Source organism: Aplosporella prunicola (assembly GCF_010093885.1).
Source record: "Aplosporella prunicola CBS 121167 unplaced genomic scaffold K452scaffold_21, whole genome shotgun sequence".
Taxonomy (NCBI): domain Eukaryota; kingdom Fungi; phylum Ascomycota; class Dothideomycetes; order Botryosphaeriales; family Aplosporellaceae; genus Aplosporella; species Aplosporella prunicola.
Window position 1 is genome coordinate 324,285 of NW_022983549.1, and position 25,351 is coordinate 349,635.

Consider the following 25,351-nt stretch of genomic DNA (forward strand, 5'->3'; position numbering starts at 1 on the left):
TTCCATACCACCTCTCTCTCCGTCTCTTGTAGCTTACCACCCTGACGGTCTTCAACTATGCTGATCGCTAGGTCCACTTGGCTCGACCGAATACGATGCTGAACCATGATCTGCGCAACGATGCTGTAGCTGTGCTCTCGTAAGTGTCGGCCTTTCTTGGGCCGGAAACATGGCCGTGAGGCACTATATGAGGCCTAAAGCCCCCAGGTGATGGTAGGTCAAGCGCGGCTTCCTTTGTCTTCATCTTCTCTAGTCATTCGCTCTCTCTCTCTTCAACAATGAAGTCCTCTACCGCTGCCCTCGTGCTGGGCGTCCTCTCCCCCCTCGCCCTCGCCGCTCCTTTGGACGTCAAGCTCTCTACCGCTTCCGATTGGACGGCTGAGGAGTGGGATGCCATTGTTGTCGGAGCTGGCCCTGCCGGTATCATCGTAGCCGACAGGCTGAGCGAGGCGGGCAAGAAGACCCTTCTCCTGGAAGGTGGTGGAAAGTCTTATGGTGTCACCGGTGGCACGGAAAAGCCTGAGTGGTTGGAGGGCACCGACCTCAGCCGTGTTGACGTCCCCGGTCTTTGTAAGTAAGCCCACACAGCATTGATTATACTTTTTGCTCATGCCGTGGCATAGACAACACCATCTTCGCTGACCGTGGTAACCTCATCTGTGGCAACATTACCACTTTTGGAGGCTGCACCATTGGTGGCTCGAGTGCCATCAACGCTGGTCTCTACTTCGAGCCCCCTGCGGCCGACTATGACTGGTACTTCCCGGAAGGCTGGAAGAGCAAGGATGTCGATGCCGCTACTGCTAGGCTGTACGCTAGGCAGCCCCAGCGGGTTGTGACATCGAAGAACCAGAAGATGTACAACCAGCAGGGTTATGAGGCCGCCAAGGACTGGATTGTGAACAGTGCTGGTTACAAGGAGGTCGATATCAACGGCGCAGCTGACCTCAAGGCCGAGGTCTTCGGACACCCCGCATTCGACTACAACGATGGCCAGCGTGGTGGCCCTACTACCACCTACCTCCAGACCGCGCTCGGCCGTTCCAACTTCCACCTCGAGAGTGGTGTGAAGGTCCAGCGCGTTGTCCGCGATGGCAAGAAGGCTACCGGTGTTGTGGCCAATGTTGATGGTGCTGAGACCACTATCAAGCTTGCTGACAACGGCCGTGTTGTGCTCAGTGGAGGTGCCATCTACAGCCCTCAGATCCTCATGTACTCTGCCATTGGCGACCCGGAGGTTCTTTCCCGCCTTGCAGCTGGCGGTATCCTCGGCGACGTTACCCCGTCCGAGTGGATCAACAACACTGCTGTCGGTGATGGTCTTTTCGACAACCCGAACACCTTCATTGAGCTCGAGGACGAAAAGGTTCCCGCCTACACTTACCAGTACGACGAGCCCGTGAAGAGCGATGTCGAGCTCTACCTGAAGGAACGTTCCGGCCCTCTCGCCTTTGCCGGTCAGACTAGCGTCTTCTGGACCTACATGAACCACACCGACGGCACCTCGACCGGTGTCCAGGGCACCATCAACACGTTCGGCTACCAGGACTACACGAACAAGAACACGATCTCGCTGAACGTCTACGGCACGTCGGGCCTGCTGTCCAAGGGCAAGGTGAACATCGACGAGAACTTCCTGCCCGCGCCCTCAGACGACGTATATTACAGTGACGCCGAGAACCGCGACGCCGAGGACATTGCGCAGTTCATCTACAACCTCTTCCAGAAGCTGCCCGCGACGGGCCTCAAGCCGCTGAACCTCCCGGCCAACTCGACCAAGGACGAGATCAAGACGTACATCACCAAGCCCTCGGCCTACGCCGCCGGCATGGTCAATCACTGGAGCAGCTCCTGCCGCTTCGGCTCCTGCGTCGACACCAACGCCCAGGTCATCGGCACCGACAACATCCACGTCGTTGACGGCAGCATCGTCGCCCCTCTCACCGTCAACCCGCAGTTCGGCATCATGGTTGCCGCCGAGAGGGCCAGCGAGCTGATTCTGAAGTTGTAAGAGTAAGGGAGGGGGAATGCCTTTTTTGCTTTTTCGTTTCGTTTCCTTCTCAGTATGTGTTCTTTGCCCGACCCATGATGATGGAAGGGTCAGCCGATATGCGGAGCACACCGGCATGTTTCAACGAAGATAAAATCTGTAGATCGTAATGATAATCATCGACATGTCTCAAGGAAAGCCGGCGCCCGCTGCCACGGTTGCATGCCCATGCATGTCTCTGAACCTCCTCCCATGGAGCAATCCGTGCACACCACCGTCGCCCGCCGCCACCGAGAAATTGCCGCACGGCATGAAAGCACGCGCCGGGAAACGGACTCGGTCGCTGGGGCCCTTGCTTCGGGGCTGGCGGCGCTGCGCTCGTTGTGGGCGTCGTCGCCGTCACCGTCGTTGCGCACTGAGCACGAGATAGTTGTTACTTGGTACGCTTGGATACTACTAAGCCCTCCCTTCCCCCCACGCAAGTTCCAGATCAATATCAATAGCGTTGTGTTGTATATGTATGTATGTATCATGCCACGCCTAGCGTTTGTACAGCACAGAAAACAGGGTATCCCACCCGCCGCCGCAGCAGCAAAAAAGAAAAAGAATAAATGAATAAACAGAAAAAGAAGAACTGAACCCAAAAAAAGAGTCCGCGCCATATGGACATGCGTGCGTCTATGTAGGCAGGCCATGTACCTAGAACCGCAACAGACGCTTAGTGCAGATGGCCCAGCTGGGCGGCCAGGTTCTCCGCCTCGACGAGATCGCGCACCCAGCCCAGCGCGTCGCGTCTCTCGTCCATGACTCTGGCCCACTCGAGCAGCAGGCGATAGACGTAGATGAGCATGTCGTCGTGCCTGAGGACCTTGTCCGCCCATTCGCGCCCGTCGTCCGCAATGCGTTTGGCCAAGTCGTCGCGGCCGCGGCCCACCTGCGCCCCAACGAAAAACTCCAGCACCCCGTACACGTCGACGAACGAGTTGTGCAGCGGCACAAAGTGCGCCCACGGCACCAGCCGGCTGTCATGCCATTCCGAGTAGATGGTTGCCTTCAGCGGCACCGACGTCGACCGTAGGAAGCTGCGGTACCGCCCGCTGAAGCTGTTGCCGTCCACATCCGGCAGGTATTTGGCCTGGTACTGCTGCTGCATGGGCACCGACGCCGCCGGCGCAAAATACGGCTCCGTGTAGTTGCAGTGCACGGATGGGATTGTGGGGAAGCAGATCAGGCTGATGAAGCGTGCATCCGCGAAGCTCGAGAGCCACGGCCCCAGCGTCCCCGTCGCGAGGCGCTGCGCCTGCGGATAGGCCGAGGGCACGGGCAACGCGAAGTTCTGCGGCGCAGTAGCGGCGTCGTCATCGTTGCTGCTGATGCTGTCGGGGGTTTCGGCGGCCGCGACAGTGCTCCCGTTCAACATGCTGAGCAAGCGGTGCCGGTGGAAGCGCCGCCAGTTGCTCTCCCGGTTGCGGCCCCCCGACGCGTCGCCCCGCCAGATCAAGCTGTCAGACTTCTGATCCCAGGGCGGGCCCTGCTCGTCGCCGCCGGAGTAGAACGGATCGTGCGTCCAGTACATGGCGGGGGGAAGCAGGATGTCGTTGTTCATGGGCAGCTTTGAGCCGCTGAACATGGGCAGCAGGCGAGTAGATGTCGAGATCGAGATAGGCTCGACAAAGTTACCGTGCAGCTCGCGCAGCTCGGGCTGGCCGCACGGGTCCCGCGCCCACGTCCAGTTGGAGACGAAGCCCATGTGCGACTGCGGCGAGGCCTCGACAGGCAGCGGCGGCAAGCCGCTGAAGTCGGTGACGGCGGCGGCCTTGCGGCCTGGCGTGTTCGGGGGACAGCCGGCGCGCACAAAGTCCCAGTACGGCTTGCCGGCCTTGAAGCCCGGGTCCATGGGCACGAGGGCGTTTTGCTCCAGCGCCGGCAGGCTCTCGTAGGCTGACTCGACGTCCGTGGCATTGGGGAAGGATCCACGCGTCTGCCGCGCCTTTTCCATGTGCTCGTTGACAACCTCCCAGGGCACCATGACCCTGCTCTCGTCCATGACGTTGATGCCCATGTCCAGGTCCGGCAGCAGGTGTGCTATCTCTTGCGTGAGGCTTCCCCACAGGTCCATCCACACGCGCTCTTTGTCAGTCTTGATTGAGACGGTCCCATCACGCACGCTTATGACCTGCTCCATGGCCTTCATGTGGGCGCGCATGATGGCCGGCGACGCGCCCCAAAAGGGCTCGAGATCATGGTAAATCTGATCGAAGAAATCCTCAACAATGACGGCGCTCCTGTTGCGCGCAAAGTCGAACCACGCGTCAAAGCCTGGCGGCGGATGCCTGCCTCGGCGCTTGCGATAGGCACTGGCAGCTGCGCCGATATGGGACGTCTCCTTGTCCAAAAGCTTCTTCCACTCGGCCTGTCCCTGCGCTATGAGGCTCTTGATGGGATGCGGCGATTGAGGCTTCTGCAACGAATACTCGGAGGGCAGAAGGGCGTCGGGCGATGGTTGGTGCAACAGCAGCCAAGTGGCGCAGGTCAGGATGACGGCGGCGGCGAGGAATCGGAGGTGCGAGAAGCGAGTCGTCATGACTTGGCTCGAGCGCTAGAGTACAGTAGGAATAGGCAGGGCCGTTAGGGCGTGGGGGCGGGCCGGCGTGGGGAGGAACACTAAACTATGAACAGACTTCAGTGATAGTAGAATAGTAGTAGAAAAGAAAGTAGCTTCCTCGGGCGGGCATGTCGACTACATACATTCCTTGCTGTGCCGCGTCCCAAGCAGCTGGGCGCTAGCTTAATCTAGGCCCTCGCATCACACTTCATCACAGGCGCATTCCCGGCATCCTTCGTACCGTACAATCCTACAATCTTGGTCGTAAACGTCGTTATCGTGTCTTCGTCAAGCATCATCTCAAGAGCGTTTTTTAAAAAGGAAACCCCGGAGAAGAAAAGAAAGCAGAAAGTCCTCCTCCTCCTTCTGCCCTGCCCGTTACCCTTGTTTTTTTCCTCCAACTGCCTTCGAGGCTCCGCATCTCGACAAGGAGAAATGGGAAATTTAAGTCCAAAAATGCAGCCCACCAGAACAAAGAAACAAGCCCCTTTTGGTGAATGGAATAAAAAAACAAAACGCAAGGGGGATATCGAATAGCCAGCATTAACCCGAAAGCCAACAGACCCAAAGCCGAAATTCCCTGGCACCCGAAGAGCCTGGAGGGAGTTTTTAATTAGTTCCATTCCGGCTTTGCACGCTGTTCCCTGCCGCGATTGTTAAAGTCCCGGTGGTCACGGTTGAGGTCGCGTTCGCGTTCGCGGCTGAAGAAGTCGCGGCTCCGTTCACCGTTGCGAGTGCTGTTACTGACGCGAGATCTACCGGCGTCCGTGTCCCTTCTAGGGCGAGTGGTGCCAGTGGCGGTTGAGGTTGTAACGCGGCTTCCTTCTGTCAGGTACTTTCTCTCCTTTTGCCGGTTTGAATCTTCGATGATAATCGTCTGGTTGCCATCATCACCAGATCGAAGCTTGATGATTCTGTCGGTCATGCTGTCGCCAAACTCCAGAGCAATGGAATTGTCCGCATCCACATGGATTTTCATGTCACCATTGGTTTTTCGAGTCGTCGTTGTTCGCTGCGAGTCGCTCAAGCGACTGCGGCGATCATCGCTGCTCGTTCGGCTTCGGTCTGCCTCGTTTGGAGCATGGCTCCTCTTCGTAACGAGGTCATCAATGGGATTGGAGCGAGGGCCACTGACGCTCTGCTGGTACTGCTCGACACGACGGACCTTCTTCTCATCTCGCTCTTTTCTCTGTTCATTGAGCTTCAGATCATGCATTGGAGACGTAATGTCTGTGCTCCTTCTTCTACCAGCTCCTTGGTCAGCACGGGACGGTACGATGGCGTTATATGGGTTCCGCCTTATTTCCTTATGGTCCTTGAGTGTGGCACGGCGGCCTAGCCGCGAACTCTCGACGACAACCTCCTTCCTGTCCTTCAAGGCAGGAAGGTAGCGCTGCGGGCGCTCGTGAGCGATGACAGATGAGCGTCGCTTGGATGTGCCGCGGGCCACACCACCTTGTGGGAATGGTTCATCGTCCCCATGTTCGCTATCAGAATACTGCTCATTCAGCCTACTCCTAGTAAGGATGCTGGCGGTAGTCTGAGATTTTCCCCGAAAGCTGGGGCGCTTTTCAGCTGGACGACCAATAGGAGGAAGAGCAGGAGGAGGCATGCGTCTTCTGTTTTCCTCACTGTCCCACTCGTGGGGATTTTCGTCATACAACGGTGCCGGTGTGATGGTGGGGCCATATCGTGGGTCCGGCAGGTTCTGCTTGGGTGCTTGACCGCCAACAAAAGAATGTTGGTCCTGGTGTATGACGGGGCCATAGGGCGAGACTGGCCCGCGAAGGCCGTAGCCGTTTGCCTGGTGGGGGTTCTGCCCCCCGTATGTTGTAAGTTGCATTACCGCGGGGTGGTTGAACATGGCCGGCGGTGGTCCGCCATGCCCGCTGACAGGGCTATAGTAGAAGGAAGGGTCGGATAAAGCGGAGCCGGCGCCGTGGTAGCTGGCCGGTCTCGCGCCGGCAGGGTAGATGCGTGGGCGAGAAGTGTCCGAATGGGCGCCAAGCTGCGAAAAGATAGGCGAAGAAGGATACTGCGGGGAGGGCAGAGCAGAGGAGAAGGTAGGATGGTTGGGGTTGTGGCAACCAGAGGTATCGAGTCGCAGTTGAGAAGGGGCGCATTCCTCGACTATGCTGTCTTGGCGCGGCCTCCTGCTGTGCGATCTTTGCTGGTCCTTTCTCTTCTCCTTCTCCTGCAAGGCGGCGGGCGTGGAGCGTTTCTTGGGGGCGGGCAGGCTTTCAGTCGGGCTTGAGACGGAATCAGTGCCGGTGCTCTTGGTGGCAGCGGTGCGGCTCGAATACCCAGAGTCGCTGGCCAGGTCGGGCTGAGGCTGGTCCAGGTCTGACGAGTGCGAGGAGCGCTTAACGGCGACATTGGACTTGGGCGGGTCGTCAGACTCAGTGTCGGACTGCACCGTGGGCTGGTGGTAGGCAGACATGACTTTCAGAGGAGGCAGTTGGGGCGTGCGGGCGGGAGCATGGTCGAGGTGGAGAGGATGGACAGGGCGGGGCGCAAGTCTGGGGAAAAGCGCGCGCGGGCGTTGCGGCCTGATGAGTTCACCGCGATCGCGTTTCACCCACTGCCCGACCGGTCAGCCCAACCACCAATCCTCGCCACTCACAGGGCTGACGCCTAAAAAACCCACCCGTCCTTGCGGCTCACTGATGACTCCCAGGTCCCTGACCACTCGCCAACCCGCTCAGCTACCCTTCCGACTGAGCAATCATCAATGCCGGGGGAAAAATTTGCTCGGCCAAGTGGTTGGCTCGCTGAGCCCCGTGTAGCGACGGCCCGCTTCCGCCGGCCTCTTCCGTCGAGTAAAATGTACACACCTCTTCCGCATCCTGGCGAACAGCAGAGCGCCACCTGAGACAGTGAGCTGTTGTTGGGCGTGCTCCAATTGAAGAGATGTTTCACCGTCAACGTCGGCTTACCAGCGCTCGTCACAGAGGCATGCCCGGTGCCGGCCTGCACCCGTCCGCCTACGCGGTAGTACAGTAATCCCATAGGTGTCCGTTGGATCACAGATCACGCCTGTTCGGTGAGCGGCCTATCTGGTTTATTACTCGAACCACGAAGACTTACCTCCGCGCCGGGCGAATGAGCTGCACGTGAGCTGCTTGCATTGCCCAATAACGCCGTTAGGCAGCGCGCGCGCATACCACTGTCAGCTGCGGTCGTGCTGACGTCGTGTTGGGTTCTGTATGCTGTGAGACTCTGCGTCAAAGTTAAACCCATTGATGCGCCGACGATCGACGAATGCACGATCTTGGTCGTGAGAAAAACAAACAAACCCCTTCGCCGCGCGCGCTGTGTTCTTGTGCCCAACCAAAGAAAGTGAAGACCGGATTAGCGGAAGACACTCCTCCGTGTTACTATCCGCATAACTCATCACATGCTCTTTTCCCCGACAGATGCCCTCCATGCCATGGCCTTTATCGCCGAGTCGTGGCTCTTCGTGCGAATGAAAGGCCCGACGGTGCCTACGACAATGGTCCGGACAGAAACAGTAGCATGCAAAACACTTTACCAGCTTTCGATCCGGCAAATTGTCGAGGAACGCATCATCGTGCATTTCTGTATGGTCATTCGTGGATTCGTCGATGCACAGGTAGCTTGAGCTTTGGGGAGGATGGCTGTTGTTGTGGGTTGAGACGGAACTCGTCGCTCCGTGGTTATGGCCCGCATGTTTCCTCAGGACATAGATGTGTATTGGCCGCGGAGTGTCATGCCGCCTAGGCGGAGTAAGAAATCCCCTTTGTGCATAACGATAAAAAAGCATCCCTGTAAAACAGCTTGGTTTTAGGCAAGTCATATGAGATCTTTAACACCCTTGGACTTTGCTTCCAAAGATTGGGTTGAGAAAAGGGGGCCGACGAAGTTTTCATATCCAGGCATGGAACAGGTTTTCTTCTCTTGCTGGGGTACTCTTCTCCGATTTGTCGTATCCTAAAATGCTAGTAATCATTCCTGAGATATTTTTATCCATCCACAGCTGGACGGGTCGGACGCGTCCACCCACGCATGCACCTCAATCATGCATCTCAGGGGCCCTCCTCGTCCACGGCTCATCACAAGACTCAATGAAAAAATTCGCGTGTCTTTTACATCCTCTCCACGGGAGTGAGGCCCAAAAGCTCCATACCGTTGCGCAGCACTTGCCTGGCAGAGATGTACAGCGCCATTCTGGCCTTCTTAACGGGCTCCTCGCTGCCGACAACCTGCAGGTGGTCGTAGCTGCTGCTGACAGCGTGCGTCATCTTGAACAGGTAAGTGAGCACCGTCGCGGGCTCATGCTTTCTCATGGTGTCAACGAAGGTGTCGGGCCACTGCGCCAACAACCTGACGAGATCCACAGCATGCTTCTCCGTGAGAAGAGAGAAGTCCGCATCGGCAACATCTGCATCGGAAATGCCCGCCTTGCGAGCAATGCTGCAAAGACGAGCGTGTGCGTACTCGAGGTACGGACCGGTGTCACCCTCGAAAGACGTCATACGAGCCAAATCAAAGTCGTAGTTGTTGATGCGCTTGCCCTTCATGTCCTGAACCATGACGGCAGCGATGCCCAGAGTGTCCGCCGTCTGCTCGGGATTCTCGACCTGCTCATATTTGGCCTGGTTGGTCTTCATCACCTCGTGCATCTTCTCGCCAACGATGTTGAGCACCTCGTCAAGTGCCTTGGCAGTACCCAGCCGAGTCGACATTTTGTTGACCATGCCGAAGTTGATGTGCTGGCAGCGATCAGACAGGTCTTTGCGGCCCATGAGCTCAAGTATTTTGAAGAGTTGCGCGAAGTGCAGGTCTTGCTGCGTAGCGACGACGTAGATCTGCTTGTCGAAGTTGTACGTGTCGAAACGCTCGACGCAGGCGCCGATATCACGGGTAAGGTAAAGGGATGTGCCGTCCTTCTTCTTGACGAGCGCCTTGCCCAGTTTCTTGGAATGCTTGGTGAGATCGACAATGACGGCACCATCGGAATCTCCAGAGACACCAGAATCCGCCAGCTGTTTTGCCGCGGCTTCCATACTCTCGTTCTTCACCTGCGACTCTCCAGAGTAGACGTCGTAGTGGACGTTCAGCCTAGCGTAGGACTTCTCCAGAGCCTCGATACTGCAGTCACGGCACCACTTCCAGAACTCCATGGCTTCCTTGTCGCCGTCCTCCATGCGCTTGAAGTAGTCACGAGCCTGCTGGCTGACGCTCTTGGCAATTTCCTCATCAAGCTGCGCTTGTTGCTTCGAAGCTTCTTCCTCCTTTCCCTCTTTCTTGAGCGTCTGGATCGCCTCTTGCTTGGTCTTAATCTGCTCATCCTCTTCCTTTTGAATCTTGGTCATCTGCTGGTAAACCTCAACAAGATGCTTGATGGGTTCTTGCTTCAGCTTTGCATCATCTCCGTACTTCTTGTAACCGACAGCCAGAATACCATACTGTCTGCCCCAGTCACCAAGGTAGTTCAGACGAACGACGTCCCAGCCGGCACCCTCGTAGAGTTTGCTGATGAAACCACCAATGATGGTGCTTCTCAAGTGTGCGTAGCCAAAGGGTTTGGCGATGTTGGGCGAAGAGAAATCGATGACAAGGCGCTTACGGCCCTTGGAAGGATCAGAGGCATCTTTCTGACCAAAGGCGGGGTTCTTGCCGAAAGAAGACTTGTTCTTGAGAATGGAGGGAAGGATAATGTTGAGGAGAGGCTGCGGCTTGAAGAAAAACGAGATGTAGGTACCAGAGACGGTGGGCTTCTCGACGAGAGGAGAGCCGGGGAACTGTCAATGGCTTATTAGAAATCTTAGACTTAGTACCAAGAACATAGTCAAGCACCTTCTCGCCAATCTCCTTGGCCAGCTCATCCGGCTTCTTGCCCTTGATGCGCAAGGCGGGCACAGGCAGGGTCAGGTCGCCCTTGTCCAACGTCTGGGTCCATTGGAGGACAGGGTAGATGATTTTAGCGTCGACACCGCTGGCCTGAGCAAGCAGCTCGGTGATGTGGGAGCGGTAGATGTCCAGAGGGTTGTGCTTTGGGTACGTGTTGGGCGCCGCAGGGACATCGGTGAGGCCGAAGCCCTTGAGAGTGGCGGCCAACTCGTCGATGGAAGCCATGGCGAATGTTCGGAGGGGCTGAGTTGTGGCGCGCGGGAGTGGGCGAGTGCGCGTGCGACAAAGGAGCGGGCGAGTGAGGGGGAAGGATTGCCTGGGGCAGCGCAAAAGTAAGCGTTGGACCGGCAGCATCAACAGTGGTGGGGTCGCGAAGTAGTCATCATCTCAGGAATTTTTTAGGCGGCGCGACGGGAGGGGCTGCGCCGACTGAGTCACGCCGAGCCTAGCCAACACCAACATGGGCAGTGCAAACGAGGCGTTTTCTGCCTTATTGTATCTGCTGTGTTTGTGCCTAACAATAAGCAATAAAACCATCTTGGGCACCTGCTTGCAGAACAACAATAGCTATCGCGACCTACCAACCAACCAACCATCTTCTTCTCTGTCCTCTCACACACACACACACACACACTCTCTCTCTCTCTCTCTCTCTCTCTCTCTCTCACACACACACACACATCATGGCTTCGACCACCACCACCCAATCATCGACCTGCCGCATCATCAAGGCCCCTCACCCACCCGCCATCGTCGGCAAGGCAGTTTTCCTGGCAGGCAGCATTGAAATGGGAAAGGCTGTCGACTGGCAGGCCGCCCTCACCAATAAGCTGTCCCATCTGCCCATTACCGTCCTCAACCCGCGCCGGGAGGACTGGGGCGGCGACTGGGTCCAAGACATGGCCAACGAAAAGTTTCGCGAGCAAGTACAATGGGAGCTCGACTGCCAGGATACAGCCGACATCATTGCCATGTTCTTCCATCCGGACACCAAGGCGCCCATCAGTCTCCTGGAACTCGGTCTCTACGCTGCAAGCAAGAAGATGGTCGTGTGCTGTCCGCCGGGCTTCTACCGCCGGGGAAACGTGCAGATGGTGTGCCACAAGTTTGACATCGAGCTGGTCGACACGCTGGACCAGCTGGCAGAAGGGGTTATCAGGAAGTTGGCCGTGTAGTTTAATAGCAAAAAACCCATGCGCGAATCTGTTTCTTGCGACAAGTGAAGTGTGCATCAACAGGGTCCAGCGTTGCACGGGCGACGGGCGGGTGTTTGCACGCACGTCACCTTCCCCAGCCATCCCCAGCCACCCCGACAGGCACCACTGCCTGTCTCTCTCTCCACTTCTAAGCGCCATAACTACAAACCACACAGACACCGCACACACACCCTTCTGCACACGTCTACAACTCATCGTCCATCTTGCCACAAACCCCCCCATTTGACACCGTGCACTGAGCGGCCATTGCGACGACTCGGTCATGGCGCCGCTTCCACGCACCGCCCCCACGCTGGGTTCGTTCGCCGAGCTACACCGTCGCTCGACTAGCTCGGCGCCCCAGTTCGGCTCGGGTGCTAAACCCGCTTCGGAATTCAACAACAAAGGCTTTCTCGCGCTCTTCGCCCTCATCGGCGCTGGCATGGTCTTGGGCTCCATCTGGTTCTTCTTCTGGGCCAAGAACGGTGGCTTCAGATGGCGCGGAAAAGATGACTGGGATGACTACAAGAGCACCGTCCTGAGACGCAAGGGTCCTGATGGCCGAACCCTCAGTAATGCTACGAAGAGTACCAAGCTCGGCGGCGGAAGCGTCGTTCATGGAGGCACTTACGGCGCTCCGACATCCGTCGGCTACAGCGACACGACTTCCTCGGTCGACGAGAAAGACCAAGTACGTGCTGGCGAAGGCATCCGCGGCGGAGGAGGCAGACGCCACAAGCGCCGCAAGGGAAACGATCCTGAGCTTGCAGAGTACCGCCACGAGAAGGCCGCTCGCGTGGGAGGTATCAATCGCGCAAGCGATGGCGCCTACTTCGATTACTCCAACACTGAACCTTCTGAGATCTCTGAGCGGCCACTTGTAGCGGAAAGCCCTAACAATAAGAAGAAGGCCAAGAAGGAGGCTGAGCAGCGTGAGAAGGAACGCAAGCATGCCGCCAAGGAGGCCGCCAAAAGAGAAAAGGAAGAGGCTGCCAAAGAGAAGAAGCGGGAAAAGGCTCTGGCGAAGGAGAAGAAGAAGGACAAGGGCAGGAAAGAACGGTCTCGTTCCCCCGTCAAGGCAGAGCCTGAGAGGGTTCAGACGCCTCCCCGCCGTTCTGCTCCCAGCAATGCCTACTCCTTCACCCAAGGCGATGACCGGACCGAGACTGCCACGAGCTATACCGGCGGCTACACGGCCACCGAAATATACTCGGACGCCTACACCAATCCTTCGAACCAGGACTCTTACTACTCCTCATACCGCCCCCACGCTTCCACGAACCTGCCTCGCCCTCCGCCTGCTGCCCGCTCGTATGAGTCGCCGCGTCATTCGACCCGTGACTCGCCCCGGCATTCGAACCGTGACTCGCCGCGTCACTCGAACCGCGACTCCCCCGGCCGCTCTCGTCAATCCAGCCCCCGCAAGCACCACCGCTCGTCTCACTCCCACAGCCGTCACCAGAGCAGGTCCAGGCCCAACTCTCACAGTGACCTGTCTAGCGACACTGGAACCAAGGCCTACCCATGCCACATCCCCGGACTGAGTGCGCCGACGGTTGTGCCCGAGGAAAGCATCAGCCAGGTGGGAATGAACAGGCCGCGCAGAGGCCGCGATGTGATGGATGGGTACAGAAGGAGCCGTGCGAGGGGAAGGAGGGACAGCCTGAGCGACTCTGACAATGACTACTGAGGCAGGCGTTGTAAGTGTAATGAAATCATCAGCCTTGAAGGACGGATGGAGTTTTATTTGGGAGTTTTTTTTGTGTATTGTGGCGGCACAGCGGGACATGGCACCACGGTTAAGGATTTGGGACGGGGGCGTACTTGGACAAACTGAAGACGAGTTAATGAAATCAAAGTAGTTAGTAGGCACCGGGCAGCGCGGCAAGTACCTAGTGTCTCACACCGACCGTCATCGGGCTCTGGCCTCGCGCCGAAGCGATCGGCTCCCGCAGCACCAAGATCGCCAGCAGATCTGCCGATGGCCCTGGCATACCAGTCGGCCTGACTCGCCAAACGGACGCCATCTGACGGCCGCTGCCGGGTCATGCGCGCCTAGCGTCTGCTCACACCGCCGCAAGCGCCCCTAGTTATTGCAAATCAAACCTTTCTTCCACCATCTGCTCTCTTCCAGGCAGATGAGCCTCCGTTGTCGCTTGCTAGTCCTGCGCCTAGGCTGCGCTACACAAGGCTCACATGATGAATCATCCCCACCAGGCTGAGTCTTAGTATATTGTATCATGCGGCTCTGACTGGACCGCATGCGAAGATCACAGGTACTCCGGCAACTTAGCTCCATGATATATACGCCTGGTGGGGCGTCGCGTGTGCGCGTCGAACTGTGTGTCCTGGTGGGTCCTTCGCGCGTGTACTTAACTTGCAGCAGTCCTCTGTTTGCTCCTCGTGTACACTTTTGCTCGTGCTGCTGCTCTCGTTTTCCTCGGTCGTTTTCCCCAGTCAGCCCGGCAAGGCTGAGCGCGGCTTTCCCTTATACGGCAGAGGAAAGACCCCCCAGTCCCTACCACAGGCCACCACCTCAACACCATTACCCATCTGTACACCCCGTGTCCCTTGTATGCAACACAGGACACAAGGGCCTACACTAGGGAACATGCCGTTGCGGGGTCATCATCGTCGGACACAATCTTGGCCACCGCTTACAGCCCGTCATCTTCTCTCTGTAGCACCGATTCATTTCCACCTCAATCCAAACTCGAAGCGGCCTGCAGCAGCCACGCCTGATCCACTGCTGGATATTGACGAGGATCCCTTTGCCCATTTTCTTAGCCCGTTGACTGACGAAGACAACCCCTTGGACACTTTGTCGTTCAGCGCTGGAATTGTATTATCTGAGCCCGGTTCCATGAAGGAGAAACTGAGGAAGAAATTGGCCCGGAGGTGGGCAAAACATGTGGCGAAATGCCCAGTCAAGAGGAATGCGGAAACAGGCCATGCCTTCGTTGGGACAAAGACCACAGGTGATGTGCCCCAAGGCACAGACGCCACTGTCGACGAGGGCTACGTCAGCGGAGACGCAGAAGCCGCAAGGGAAAGGACAGGCATACAAGAGCCACTACCATATCACACCGTGGTGCGAGAACCGAGGCCCTCGTTGAGAGAACCAACCAAAGGACGGGCACAGGAACTCGTTGGTGGAGGAAAGAGGAAGAGGAGAAAGTACAGACATTCCTGGAGAGCACCAGACGGAGATCTTTTTACTGTGGTGGAGGAAGCAGAAGGGGGAGACTCTCATATTGAGCAACAATACTCTGGGTGAACCACGCATACTCCCTAGGTTAGTATCAGCCCAAACAGGATGGTGGAGGCTTCGCTGACCTGAAGGCTGCCAGCTATTGAGGTTCTATCTCTATCGCTGGGATTCGCACACGCAAATTTGGGTACAAGCTGCCACCTCATCCTAAAAAGCAAGCGATCGGCAGACTTGGCACGACCGGAACTTTCTGAGATCCATTGAGAGTCAAAGCAACGTGTTGTTCCTTTTTGCTCGGTGCCTCGGAACCGCCCCGGGGACCAGGATAGGCTTACGATCATCTGTGGTACCAAGTTGAGTCCGGAATCTAGATTTCAGGGCTGTACTGGACCAATGTAGGCGCCATTGCTTTGCGGTCATGACCGGGTTTTGGGGAGAGGCCCTGCGCGGAGAGACCAGGACTGGGGTCCGCGGGGTCTCCCGGACAGGCAGGCGCTGAACATGGAAGCAAAAAGAAAAGGATTCCGCCTATATTTAGGTCCGCTTTGCACTAGATGCACGGGGGAGCGCGGGAAGGCGAAGGTTGAGGGGGGGTTTTTTCCTGGTTGTGGTGGTGCGTCGCAACCGGCTTGGAAGGATGCTTTTGGGCAGTGGCAAGCTGGAGTGCAAGGGAGCCGCTCAATGAGGCGTCGGGCTGGCTGGCGAGAGTTGCTTATTCTACAGAGCTTAGGATGGTATTACAGATCGCGTGTAAGGCTATACCTGTTCAACAATAAGTGAGTGGCATATCGGGCCTAGGCTGCAGGATGCGGAATCGAGTTCTGGGAACCCGGCGGCCGGTGCTGCATCGGTAGGCGGTCCCGCGGACCCGTCACCCTTGGTCATCAATAGCGGCACGGCGGCGGCGGCGGTTCGTAAGACGGCGCGGGCAGTGGGGCTGACGAGGCGCGGCCTGATGGAGGTTGTTTTGTTGCCACGGAGCAGGGCAGCCCATGGCAGCGGTGCCTGGGATGAAACAGTTTCAATTGAGCTGATGGTGAGATGTGACGGGGATGCCAGGAACAGATTGCGCGCGCCGGAAGCGGAGAGGTGCATGGCTCCGTTTCCAGCGCGACGGGCATTGCGTGGGCGCTGTGTGATCCCGCGCGCCTGGGCTTCCGAACCACCATCTCGCATGCCGCTGCAAGATCGCCCTGGGTTTGACCCGCTCCCACGGCAGAGGGACGAATCGAGCGTTGCACGCCCACGCCACGCCGCCTCGTGGGCTCTCTGGGCGCTGCCGCAAAGCGTGAATCACATCTACCAGAGAGCAGAACAGTGCCATCTAGTTGCGCAAGGGCGGCGACGACGAAGAGGTATAAGACGGCCGGCGACTGCGCGTCCTGGGCCCGCAATCTATCTCCCCATCTCTTCTCAGCCCGCGCGGCCGGTTCCGATTCCCGAGCCCATGCTAGCCTGGGCCTTTGCATTTTTCTTTGCCCCGGCTGAAAGCTCCCCACGATCCCGCTCCACAGGCATACCCCGGCGCTCCGAGCAAAAGGAACCGATCGCCAGCCATCGCCAATCTGGCCGTGCAACGTGCCACGTCCTTGTGAAGAGAGACGTCATTTGCGACGCCCGTCGCACAGCCCGAAGAACAAAGGTGAGCTCTTGACAATCTCGCTTGCACGGGTCGCCGTTTCAAGCTGGCCCCGCCGTTGACGCAGCGCTCGTGGTCGCCGCTGCAAGGCTCACGTTCCAACTGCGATCCCGCGCCGCCATGTCATCCGATACGCGACCTGAGATTAAGGCAGTCCGTCTTTTTCTTTCCCTTCCAAGCCCGTCTTCCGCCGTGGCTGACTTTTGGGCGCGGAACCATCCTTCGGTGGCATTGCTCCGCTGGGACGCTTCGCGGCTGAGATGCCTCTGCATCGGAAGCTGCCCGACAATTCTCTTTGGGAACCCATCTTTTTCTTTTGCGCCGAGCCCCCCCCCAATCATTTCCCTTCAGACAGCAACATGCAGTCGTCATTTGTCGCCTGCCCATTCAGATTGCTAAATTTTTTCCAGGCGTGCTTTGCAGTCAGATGCCCAGAGGTAGAGGGCGAAGAAGAAATACCAACGACAACAGTGCCTCGAGAGTTGCGGCTAGATCGTCATCCCGCCAGGGCACTTCGTCCTTAAATACGGCCGGTGGCCACTTGAGACGTTCCAGCCGCATTGCTGAACACTCCTCCACGGGACACGATACATCCAACACCGACGGGACGATGGCTTATGTTGCACGCCGAACTTCAACTAACGAGAATATCGGAACCCGGCCGGTAGAACAGATATCAAGGAGAATTATACTCGAAGGCGAGCATGGCACACCGGCCGGAATGCGCATCTTGAATACTCGGATCCGGAGCCGTGTCGACGGAGAAGACAACTCCGGTTACACTATGGACATCATCACTCACCCACCCACAAACGTGCGCCTCGGACAGCCGTTGCGGACCTCGGTTACGATCAAACTGCGTAGCTCCTCAAACCCTCAAGATGGCGACCTTGGAGAAGCAGGTCGGTTGTTGGCGGTCGCAACACTCGTTGCGCGTGGATCAGAGGGGTCCGACGTACCTGTGGGCCCCGGCATCTTGACTGGTCCGCGTTTATTCGACTCGATTCATCCGCCAGAGGTGGAAAGTGACGAAGTTGTCGGCTATGCGTCATTCCCTGATCTTTCGATAAGCCAGGAGGGAAGATATAGGATCAGGATTGCTCTGATCAGGGTTACGAGCGGTACTGGAGAGACCACACAAGCCGTGGACACTCGCTCTTTCATTGTTGGAAGAAACTAAATCGCCACATCAGGTATGCAAGTCACCACATCTCCCTTTGCCCTGCTGGACTAACCTTACGTAGAATGGGAGGCTTCACCCGTCTTATTCTTACCTTCGCTGTATATGGCCATCATCGAGGACATTTCCTAATTGTTTCGGCCGTGTGTTGGTTACTGTCATCAGTTGTTAGCTCTAGCCTGTACGGTGGTTCCTGGGTGGTGTTGTATTCCAGTATATGGGTGGTAGGACGTTTGCGATCAAGGGTTAGGGATAGAGCAGAGATACGGGAGTCATATGATGTAATGAGTTGGAGATTGTAGGTAGACTCTGTATGCGAGTTTTAAGAATGAATATTGTCATGTTATTGAAAGCGAGAAGAGTGGCCAATTCTTTGCTTATCAGTACGGGCTGACGAGTTTTGATGTCTGACGGCGAGGTAGAGTAGGTGAGGTGCTAGGTCGGCGTGGTCGGTCGTCACATCACCTCATATCTTATCACCGGGCACGTGATTGGTACCTGATCTTGACGACCGGGAACCCCTCAGATCTTCAAATCTTTTACCTGCGCGAGCAATACGTGGTAGGCATCTGTGCTACCACGACGTCAACCCCCCCCCTGTTGAGTGCGTTTATCATTTCGAGATTCTGCGCTATCCCTGGTCAACATTGCTTCATCTTCAGCCGTTTGACACAACCTCGCCTCTTCGCATCAGTAACACAAGACTTTTCCGAACATCAAGACAACTTCGACCACGGCATCAAATGTGTGTATGTACAGTGTGTGTTATTATAGCAACATGCATGGTATGTCGAGAAAACGCCATGGATCGTGCACCCCGTTGAGTCATCCGAATGTCAGAAAACCCAGGATACAACCAACTTCTTAACATCTTCCTTTCTTACTTCCATTATTCCTTAAAACCCAGTCTCAGCCTGCAGCGACTTGTTTTGTTACGAGAACGCTCAAAAATGGAACACTTGGTTCTTCTAGACGGGACCACTCTTGAAGGAGGCGGACAGCTTCTCCGCATGGCTCTCGGGCTTGCCGCCTTAACGACCAGGCCAATACGCATCACCGATATTAGAGGCAAACGACGGGGCGGTAGTGGCTTGAAACTGCAACATCTTGCAGCCGTTCATTGGTTCGAGAATGCTGCTTATGCTCAAACCTTGGGAGCAGAGAAGGGCAGTCGGAACCTGGACTTCTTTCCCGACACAGGTCCAGATAGTAGAGCCAAAGCACACATGGCAGAGGAAGTGGATATCGGAAGCCCTGGCAGCATCGGACTAGTCTTCCAGGCGATTCTTCCTTTCATCGTTTTCTTGGGACATACGAAAAGCACAGAGCCTTTTCGGGTCTGCATCAGAGGCGGTACCAATGTATCTCTGTCGCCCTCTCTCGAATACATCCAACAGGTACTCTTGCCTACTCTGTTGAGGATTGGTTTACCACCGATCACCGTTCAACTTGGAGATCGTTGCTGGGCTGGACCAAGTCAAGAGAGGGGTAGCGTCATTTTCGAAATCACCCCTCTCCCATTAGGAATGAGCCTACCTGCTTTCACATTCAGGGACCGTGGGGATATCGAGAGCATCAAAGCGACAATTCTCGCGCCATCTTCTTGCTATTTCCAAGCAGAAAGAGAAATCCACGAGGCCATCCAGACCTGGTTCCCAGCCCTTGCAAAAGAATCACTGTCAATTGAACTTTCCGACAGTGGCAAAGCAAGCCACCTTTATCTACTCCTTGTAGCAACCTCCACAAAAGGATACAAAATAGCGCGTGATTGGCTTTACAACAAGAAGGTCGTTTCTCTTCCTCGGGCTATAACCCTGCTCATACGCCAGGTCAGCTCCGAACTGGCCGCCGAAATCAATCATGGCGGCTGTGTGGACGAATATATGCGTGATCAACTGGTGATTTTCCAGGCACTTTCCAGTGGATATAGTTCCGTCGATGGTGGCAAAGACAATTCTGGGAAAAACGTGGTTCCAAGCTTACACACACAAACCGCCAAATGGGTAGCGCAACGGTTACTCGGTGTCCATTTCGATGAAGAGGGTGGATGCCACGGAGTGGGTTTAGCCGCTGGAGAGCAATTTTCTAAAAGAGAAAATTCCAGAGGAGATACCCAAAAATGAAAGCAAATCGCTGATGAAACCGGATTTCACGAGATCAGAATACTCTTTACAATCTCACGTTCTTCTAAGTTTCCCTACCTGTACAGGCTTGACAGAAATTGTTACTAGAGCATCCGCGATGGGTACTGCGAAATCCCTAAATGTACCCAAACCTTTTCAGGCATGACTGGTTTTAGCTTGGAATCCTTTATAGCTTACACTTCGAGGATCATCTATACAGCTTTACACCTGGAAAGCTGGTATGTGTATATTTTGTCGACCAACAGCTTAATAGCAATATCCAGTTAAGTTGCTACCACTCCAACTAATATCTCATTACTAACTAGCAGTGTCTGGTTTAGGGTACTCTCAGCACCCTCGATTTCCAAGAGCCCATAATGCGATGCACATCCGACTTTTTTGTTTACAAACAGTACCTGAAGTGCAGGTTCTGCAAATCTGTCGTGTCATTGAAGCCTTCTGCCATCCCTTCAACATGTGCGCCATTAACTGCTCTTTCGGCTGCTTCTACCTTACGGTTTCTTCTGTAGTTCATCCACCACATATGTTGCCTCATGACTATTGTGCCAACTACGATTCCAGCGTAGCAAATGCAGAGTCCAAGAATGGCGGAGGTGTATCTTGGAGCCTCGCGTGCGAAGAATATTTGTGCGCCAATTACATTACCTGCGGCGTATAACAGGAACCATAAACCGTTGGTGAGTGACCTCTTACTATGGCCTCCTATATTCGAGGTCATAAGGTTCCAAGAAAGTATCACAGGGGCACCTATCAGGTATTGAAGCCACGTACAGGCTAATGATTGTTAGCTGAGATGGCAGCAGACGCATCAACTGGACAAACTTACCTACCAACGACCAACGATGATCAAGACTAGTCAACCGGATACCAAGCAACCCACCAAGAGAAGGAAAGCAAGCGATGACCATTATAACACATCGTGCATCCTTGAAATAGCCAGCAGCAAGTCCGCAAAGCGGTACTATAACAAACTCGATGGCTCCGGTCGGTAGTTGGAGTAAAGTGGCGTAGATTCCGGAAAATCCAAATCCTTTCAGCAAGGAAGACGAAAAGTTGGACACTCCACCGTTGATGATGCCACAAGCCAGTCCTACAAGGACCAAACACCACACTTTAACATCCCAGATGACCTCTATTGCCTGTCGGGGTTTGAAGTGCTTGTTTTTTACACCAATCATGTTCTCAGCTATGCGATGAACAGCAACAACCTTCTCCTTATGGTTCAGGAACCGAGCTTCACTTGGTGAGTCGGGCATAAACCAAAGCTATACTAAGCAATTAGAATGGGCCGAGACCAAAGTATCAGAGATATGCATGTACTTACAAAGACAAAGGCCCACACAAAATTCATCAGTCCAATAACGAGAAAGATCAGTTGCCAACTTTTCAAGGTGCTGTCCATGGCATGGCCCAGTCCATACCCAAGTAAGGCGCCAACCATCGTCGCCATGCCGTTAAATGCCAAAAATAGGCACATTCGGAAGGGCTGTTCGCTTCGTGTATAAAACATCGAGGTTATGTTCATGATGCTCGGTGAGATGCCTGCTTCGAACATCCCGAGGACAAATCGCAAGACTAGCATACCAGCATAACCCCTAGCCGCGACATGACATACTAAGATGATTGCCCAGAAGAGAATCATAATACCGGTATGTTTGGCAACAGGAAACCTCTGGATCAGAATATTTGCGGGGATAGCCCAAAAGAGGTACCCGAAGTTAAAGATTGCTGCTGCCCATGAGTACCGCTGACTTTAAAATAATCAGAAACCAAAATTTTGAAAAGCGCCATATGCCAGTAGAGCCACCACTTACCCGTCAAGTCCAAGGTCATCTTTGAGAGAATACGCCGAGGCATAATTCAATGACAGTTTATCCAGGAACTGCAGAGTGTATGTGATACATATCTAGTCGTTTGGGTCAGTGCTTGTACGCGGTATTGACAGTCAAAACAAGAATATTCATACCATGGGCAATATGACCCTGTCAATCTTCCCCAGAACTTTCTTCCTCTCAGCGTCTAACTCCTCCCGCGAGTACTGCTGCACTTCCAAATACAACTCGGCTCCAATATCGTGAGGTCGTGCAGCAGTGTCATCTTGCAGAAATCCTTCTGCTACATCCAAGCTTTGTGTTGCTACGGGCAGTTCTCCTTCTTTCTCCATCATTTTTTCGGGGAAACAAAGCTCCAAGCAGATGGAGATATCCGAAGAGAAAATTTGTAGTAACCAAACGGAAAACAATTTGAGCCCAACGTCTTGTATGAGCCCTAGTAATATATTGGAACGTATTCTTCAGGCAGATAGGTATCAAGCCGAATTCGATGTTGGAATATAGCCCTAGCTCTAGTGATATTTGTCTCTCCCAAGAGACATCCATCAGCTTAAGCGGCACGGTGAGGTGGATAATGGAAAGATATCCCAGGAAACGTAGCTGATGAAGGCTTGCAACAGATCAAGGTGACACGGCTTCTTGTTATCATGCCGAGACCCACAGATTGCACCACATGGGCTAGATAAGCGCACACCTCGAGCAATTAGGCTATTCACTTCCAGTAACGAACACTTCGTTAGTAGGTTGCAACATGCACATACAAAAGCCGAATGACAGATCTTCATGTTGTTCATCTTCTTAGAATGGACAAGTCATCCATGCTGCCGCCTACATGCGTGCCAAAAAAAATCAAAGGCCCCCATAAAGAAGTTAACTGCGCCGAGCGGGAATTGAACCCACGCCTCTTGCTTGGAAGGCAAGAATTCTACCACTGAACTATCGGCGCATTGATAATACTAATTTGAACAACATCGACTATATAGAAAGAATAAAATAGCGTAGTTGTAGTTCAAAATAAGTAAACCAGGGATCGAAGACAAGCGAACTCTGGAGTCGTCGTGGTCAGACCAACTGCCGAGCCGCCGCCTGCGCCGCCCTCTCCACCTTCACCTCTCTCGCAAGCTCCATCAGAGGTCCTATCCATCACTTTTGATTTCGTTGTGTTGGTCAATTGGCCGCAGCGACAATGGCAGGCAATTTCTTCAACAATCTGTTGGGCTCGAAATCTTCTTCGACGCCAGTGCCAGCTGCAGATGATGCAGGTACGCTCAACAACTGCTCTCACCGACCGCAATTGATTCTGACCCAATGCGCAACAGACTTTGCCGACTTTGCAGGAGCTCCGGACCCCAGCCCTGCTTCTATTTCGCCCATAACAGCATCCAGTGCTGTTCCTCAAGCAGCAATTCCAACTGGTGCTGCCCGTCCCTACACCAAATGGTACCGCGTCTGGGAACGAACTACACTAGCCGACTTCTACCAGGAGGCCTTCATCTTGCCCCTCATCATCTTGATCGTCGTTCTCCATGCCTTTGGCAAGCGGGCGAACAGGCGCAAGGCTACATCTTGGGTTAAGGCCCACACACCGGCTCTGCAGCAAGAATTTGCCCATGTCGGCTTTGGTGGACCAAAACTGGCCAGCGTTGAAGACGTACAATCGACTGGTCTGGCCAAGTTGAATGCCAATGAGCTTGTCGACCCTGAGACGTTACTGAAAGAGGTGGCCGCGAACGAGTTCCAGTCTTATGCGACCGGCCGTCAGAATGTGGCATTTTTGGACGTCAAGATCTCGCTCCTTAAGCGGTACAATCCTCTGATCCGCTACGGTGAGGCCGCTATGAGCTTCTTTCTCGAGAGCGTACCTGCCTCCACTGAGCGTGTCGAGGCAACTGCATACTCGTTCGACGGGAAAGAAATCGAACTTGTTCCCGGAGCTTCAAAGACGCCAAACTCTACTTACGATGGATTTGTCTGGGCTATTGTGCATAAGGATATGATGAAGCGCTTGAGGGATGAGAGATATGATTTGTCTCTCACCACCACCAAGGATCATCCGAAACTGCCTATTTGGTACACCATCATGAGTGAGAGCGCCGAAATCTCCGAGGCCCTTTTGACGCCTGAGCTTCTCAAAGCTGTTGATCAGGCGGGTGATGCGCTCGAGGCGCTTGTCGTCTCTGACCAGCCAATGGATCAGCCGAAGAAGTGAGTATACTGACGCCTTAATTTTATTATATGTTGGTTGCTAATGATGCACAGGCTCGATGAGACGGTTTCTAGGAAGCGTGTCACACTTTCGCTGACTCTGCCTTCCAATGACAACTACGCCAACACTCTGCCACTGTTCCAGTACTTCCTCAGGATGCCTGACCACCTGGTCAATGTTGCTCACTTCCGCCCTGAAGCTATGCGTCGTGTGAAACAGACTCGTGATGACGAGATTCGTAAAATCAAAAAGCTTGATGAGGAGGGAAGGGCCGAGGAGAGGAAACTCGAGGCGGACAAGGCAAAGAAGTTGGAGCGGGAGCGGAAGCTTAAGAATTTGAGCGCTGATGAGCAAAGAAAGTATCTTGAGAAGGAAAGGGAGAAGGACCTTCGCAGGAGCCAAAGGAGAAAGGTCATGAAGGCTTAATGAAGGCCTCAATTGGTAAAGGAGTGTATCCCAACGCTTGATGTATTGTATGAGTATAATGCTATATGGGGTAGGTAGAGTATATAAGTAAGGTTAATAGGGCCTTAATTATAACTAGGACTATACTCTCTTTACCTTCGTAATAATAAATTATGAGTAAATAGTATATTATATACTTTGCTATTTATTAACTGCTAATGCTTAGAGGTTATACGACTATTTACTAAAATATATATATATATATATATTTCGAGTATTTTCTAAGATAAATATATCAAAAAAGTCTCTCTAAGATATATATATATATATATATATATATTTTAAAAAAAAAATTATATGTTACATTATATCATAAAAAGCTATATCTTAGAAATTAAATATATATATCTTAAAGATTATCTTTTAAAAATATATTTTATTTATTTTTTTATAAATATATTCTTCTTGTCATTTAGGAGTATATTTACCTTCTTATTTAAAAATACATTCTCTTTTAATATATATATATATATATATATTATATTTTCTTAATAAAGCAAAGCTAAGTATATTTAAGTTAAAATAAAATCTTAAAATAATATAAAATATACTAAAAAAAAAGAATATACTCTTTAAATAAAATAGAAATATATTCTTAAAAGGTAGAATATATTTTTAGAAAATAAGAGAATATACTATCTTTAAAAAATTATTCTAAAAAAAATAAATATATATTTATATATATATTCTTAAAAAAGAATTTTTTTAAGGCTATTTACTAAGATATATAATTTTTATCGTATATTTTCTAGGATATATATACTGTTTCTAAAATATAAAAAATAAAATTAAAGTCTCTAGAAACATATATCTTAAAAATAGTATATATAACCTGAAATTAAATTAGAAAAAATATATATCTAGTTTTTCTTTAAGAATATATTCTTCTTTTTTTTTTAAGAGTATGTTTCGGCTATTTACTAAGATATATAAGTTTTTTTGTTTAATTTCTAAGATATATATAGTATTTCTAAGATATGTATATATAAATATTATAATATATTATAAA

The 25,351-nt window shown here is 53.4% G+C and overlaps 13 protein-coding genes and 1 non-coding gene across 14 annotated transcripts; 9 read left to right on the forward strand and 5 right to left on the reverse strand.

The window, feature by feature from the left end:
• Positions 1-278: 278 nt before the first annotated feature.
• On the forward strand, positions 279-2,011 carry K452DRAFT_328380 (GMC oxidoreductase; the record flags this gene model as incomplete). The annotated part of the gene is made up of 2 exons (XM_033544979.1): positions 279-570; positions 624-2,011. The coding sequence occupies 2 exons, from the start codon at positions 279-281 to the stop codon at positions 2,009-2,011; spliced, it is 1,680 nt and encodes a 559-aa protein (XP_033394751.1).
• A 100-nt stretch (positions 2,012-2,111) lies between these two features.
• Positions 2,112-2,656, forward strand: K452DRAFT_79889 (uncharacterized protein). Its single transcript, XM_033547163.1, has one exon. The coding sequence runs from the start codon at positions 2,213-2,215 to the stop codon at positions 2,603-2,605; it is 393 nt and encodes a 130-aa protein (XP_033394752.1). The 5' UTR covers positions 2,112-2,212; the 3' UTR covers positions 2,606-2,656.
• Positions 2,657-2,708: 52 nt separating this feature from the next.
• On the reverse strand, positions 2,709-4,574 carry K452DRAFT_310992 (glycosyltransferase family 90 protein; the record flags this gene model as incomplete). The annotated part of the gene is made up of 1 exon (XM_033543378.1): positions 2,709-4,574. The coding sequence occupies one exon, from the start codon at positions 4,572-4,574 to the stop codon at positions 2,709-2,711; it is 1,866 nt and encodes a 621-aa protein (XP_033394753.1).
• A 634-nt stretch (positions 4,575-5,208) lies between these two features.
• K452DRAFT_310993 (uncharacterized protein) lies at positions 5,209-7,035 on the reverse strand (the record flags this gene model as incomplete). The annotated part of the gene is made up of 1 exon (XM_033543379.1): positions 5,209-7,035. One exon carries the CDS (start codon positions 7,033-7,035, stop codon positions 5,209-5,211), a length of 1,827 nt encoding a protein of 608 aa, XP_033394754.1.
• Positions 7,036-8,701: 1,666 nt separating this feature from the next.
• Positions 8,702-10,694, reverse strand: K452DRAFT_310994 (uncharacterized protein; the record flags this gene model as incomplete). The annotated part of the gene is made up of 2 exons (XM_033543380.1): positions 8,702-10,360; positions 10,416-10,694. The coding sequence occupies 2 exons, from the start codon at positions 10,692-10,694 to the stop codon at positions 8,702-8,704; spliced, it is 1,938 nt and encodes a 645-aa protein (XP_033394755.1).
• Positions 10,695-11,152: 458 nt separating this feature from the next.
• K452DRAFT_300617 (uncharacterized protein) lies at positions 11,153-11,644 on the forward strand (the record flags this gene model as incomplete). The annotated part of the gene is made up of 1 exon (XM_033542350.1): positions 11,153-11,644. The coding sequence occupies one exon, from the start codon at positions 11,153-11,155 to the stop codon at positions 11,642-11,644; it is 492 nt and encodes a 163-aa protein (XP_033394756.1).
• A 304-nt stretch (positions 11,645-11,948) lies between these two features.
• K452DRAFT_300618 (uncharacterized protein) lies at positions 11,949-13,355 on the forward strand (the record flags this gene model as incomplete). Its single annotated transcript, XM_033542351.1, has 1 exon — positions 11,949-13,355. One exon carries the CDS (start codon positions 11,949-11,951, stop codon positions 13,353-13,355), a length of 1,407 nt encoding a protein of 468 aa, XP_033394757.1.
• Positions 13,356-13,873: 518 nt separating this feature from the next.
• Positions 13,874-15,113, forward strand: K452DRAFT_290148 (uncharacterized protein). Its single transcript, XM_033540951.1, has 3 exons — positions 13,874-14,670; positions 14,731-14,952; positions 15,002-15,113. The coding sequence occupies exons 1-2, from the start codon at positions 14,277-14,279 to the stop codon at positions 14,940-14,942; spliced, it is 606 nt and encodes a 201-aa protein (XP_033394758.1). The 5' UTR covers positions 13,874-14,276; the 3' UTR covers positions 14,943-14,952; positions 15,002-15,113.
• Positions 15,114-15,744: 631 nt separating this feature from the next.
• Positions 15,745-17,374, forward strand: K452DRAFT_80108 (uncharacterized protein). Its single transcript, XM_033547165.1, has 2 exons — positions 15,745-16,518; positions 16,926-17,374. The coding sequence occupies exons 1-2, from the start codon at positions 15,832-15,834 to the stop codon at positions 17,037-17,039; spliced, it is 801 nt and encodes a 266-aa protein (XP_033394759.1). The 5' UTR covers positions 15,745-15,831; the 3' UTR covers positions 17,040-17,374.
• K452DRAFT_290152 (uncharacterized protein) lies at positions 17,082-17,701 on the forward strand. The gene has a single exon (XM_033540952.1). It carries the CDS (start codon positions 17,126-17,128, stop codon positions 17,693-17,695), a length of 570 nt encoding a protein of 189 aa, XP_033394760.1. The 5' UTR covers positions 17,082-17,125; the 3' UTR covers positions 17,696-17,701.
• Positions 17,702-18,540: 839 nt separating this feature from the next.
• K452DRAFT_360782 (uncharacterized protein) lies at positions 18,541-19,818 on the forward strand (the record flags this gene model as incomplete). The annotated part of the gene is made up of 1 exon (XM_033546371.1): positions 18,541-19,818. The coding sequence occupies exon 1, from the start codon at positions 18,646-18,648 to the stop codon at positions 19,816-19,818; it is 1,173 nt and encodes a 390-aa protein (XP_033394761.1). The 5' UTR covers positions 18,541-18,645.
• Positions 19,819-20,071: 253 nt separating this feature from the next.
• K452DRAFT_320678 (uncharacterized protein) lies at positions 20,072-22,239 on the reverse strand. The gene is made up of 5 exons (XM_033544344.1): positions 21,806-22,239; positions 21,654-21,745; positions 21,164-21,590; positions 20,666-21,104; positions 20,072-20,613 (listed from the first exon to the last, which is right to left on the reverse strand). Exons 1-5 carry the CDS (start codon positions 22,004-22,006, stop codon positions 20,222-20,224), a joined length of 1,551 nt encoding a protein of 516 aa, XP_033394762.1. The 5' UTR covers positions 22,007-22,239; the 3' UTR covers positions 20,072-20,221.
• Positions 22,240-22,546: 307 nt separating this feature from the next.
• On the reverse strand, positions 22,547-22,617 carry K452DRAFT_t120. The gene has a single exon. It is a non-coding gene; the product is annotated as a tRNA-Gly (tRNA).
• K452DRAFT_255113 (uncharacterized protein) lies at positions 22,569-24,425 on the forward strand. Its single transcript, XM_033538346.1, has 3 exons — positions 22,569-22,933; positions 22,991-23,876; positions 23,931-24,425. Exons 1-3 carry the CDS (start codon positions 22,858-22,860, stop codon positions 24,301-24,303), a joined length of 1,335 nt encoding a protein of 444 aa, XP_033394763.1. The 5' UTR covers positions 22,569-22,857; the 3' UTR covers positions 24,304-24,425.
• The last annotated feature ends 926 nt before the right edge of the window (positions 24,426-25,351 follow it).

Bases quoted from the DNA above. Each gene is read 5' to 3' on its own strand.
- K452DRAFT_255113 (XM_033538346.1), top strand. From the start codon at position 22,858: ATGGCAGGCAATTTCTTCAACAATCTGTTGGGCTCGAAATCTTCTTCG. The intron at 22,934-22,990 runs GTACGCTCAACA...AATGCGCAACAG, and splicing joins GCCAGCTGCAGATGATGCAG to ACTTTGCCGACTTTGCAGGA. The intron at 23,877-23,930 runs GTGAGTATACTG...AATGATGCACAG, and splicing joins CCAATGGATCAGCCGAAGAA to GCTCGATGAGACGGTTTCTA.
- K452DRAFT_290148 (XM_033540951.1), top strand. From the start codon at position 14,277: ATGCCGTTGCGGGGTCATCATCGTCGGACACAATCTTGGCCACCGCTT. The intron at 14,671-14,730 runs CTGTCGACGAGG...GGACAGGCATAC, and splicing joins GCCCCAAGGCACAGACGCCA to AAGAGCCACTACCATATCAC.
- K452DRAFT_290152 (XM_033540952.1), top strand. From the start codon at position 17,126: ATGGCTTATGTTGCACGCCGAACTTCAACTAACGAGAATATCGGAACC.
- K452DRAFT_79889 (XM_033547163.1), top strand. From the start codon at position 2,213: ATGCCCATGCATGTCTCTGAACCTCCTCCCATGGAGCAATCCGTGCAC.
- K452DRAFT_320678 (XM_033544344.1), bottom strand. From the start codon at position 22,006: ATGATGGAGAAAGAAGGAGAACTGCCCGTAGCAACACAAAGCTTGGAT. The intron at 21,105-21,163 runs GTAAGTACATGC...TGCTTAGTATAG, and splicing joins TTGTGTGGGCCTTTGTCTTT to CTTTGGTTTATGCCCGACTC. The intron at 20,614-20,665 runs GTAAGTTTGTCC...AACAATCATTAG, and splicing joins TCATCGTTGGTCGTTGGTAG to CCTGTACGTGGCTTCAATAC.
- K452DRAFT_80108 (XM_033547165.1), top strand. From the start codon at position 15,832: ATGGAGGTTGTTTTGTTGCCACGGAGCAGGGCAGCCCATGGCAGCGGT. The intron at 16,519-16,925 runs GTGAGCTCTTGA...AATTTTTTCCAG, and splicing joins GCACAGCCCGAAGAACAAAG to GCGTGCTTTGCAGTCAGATG.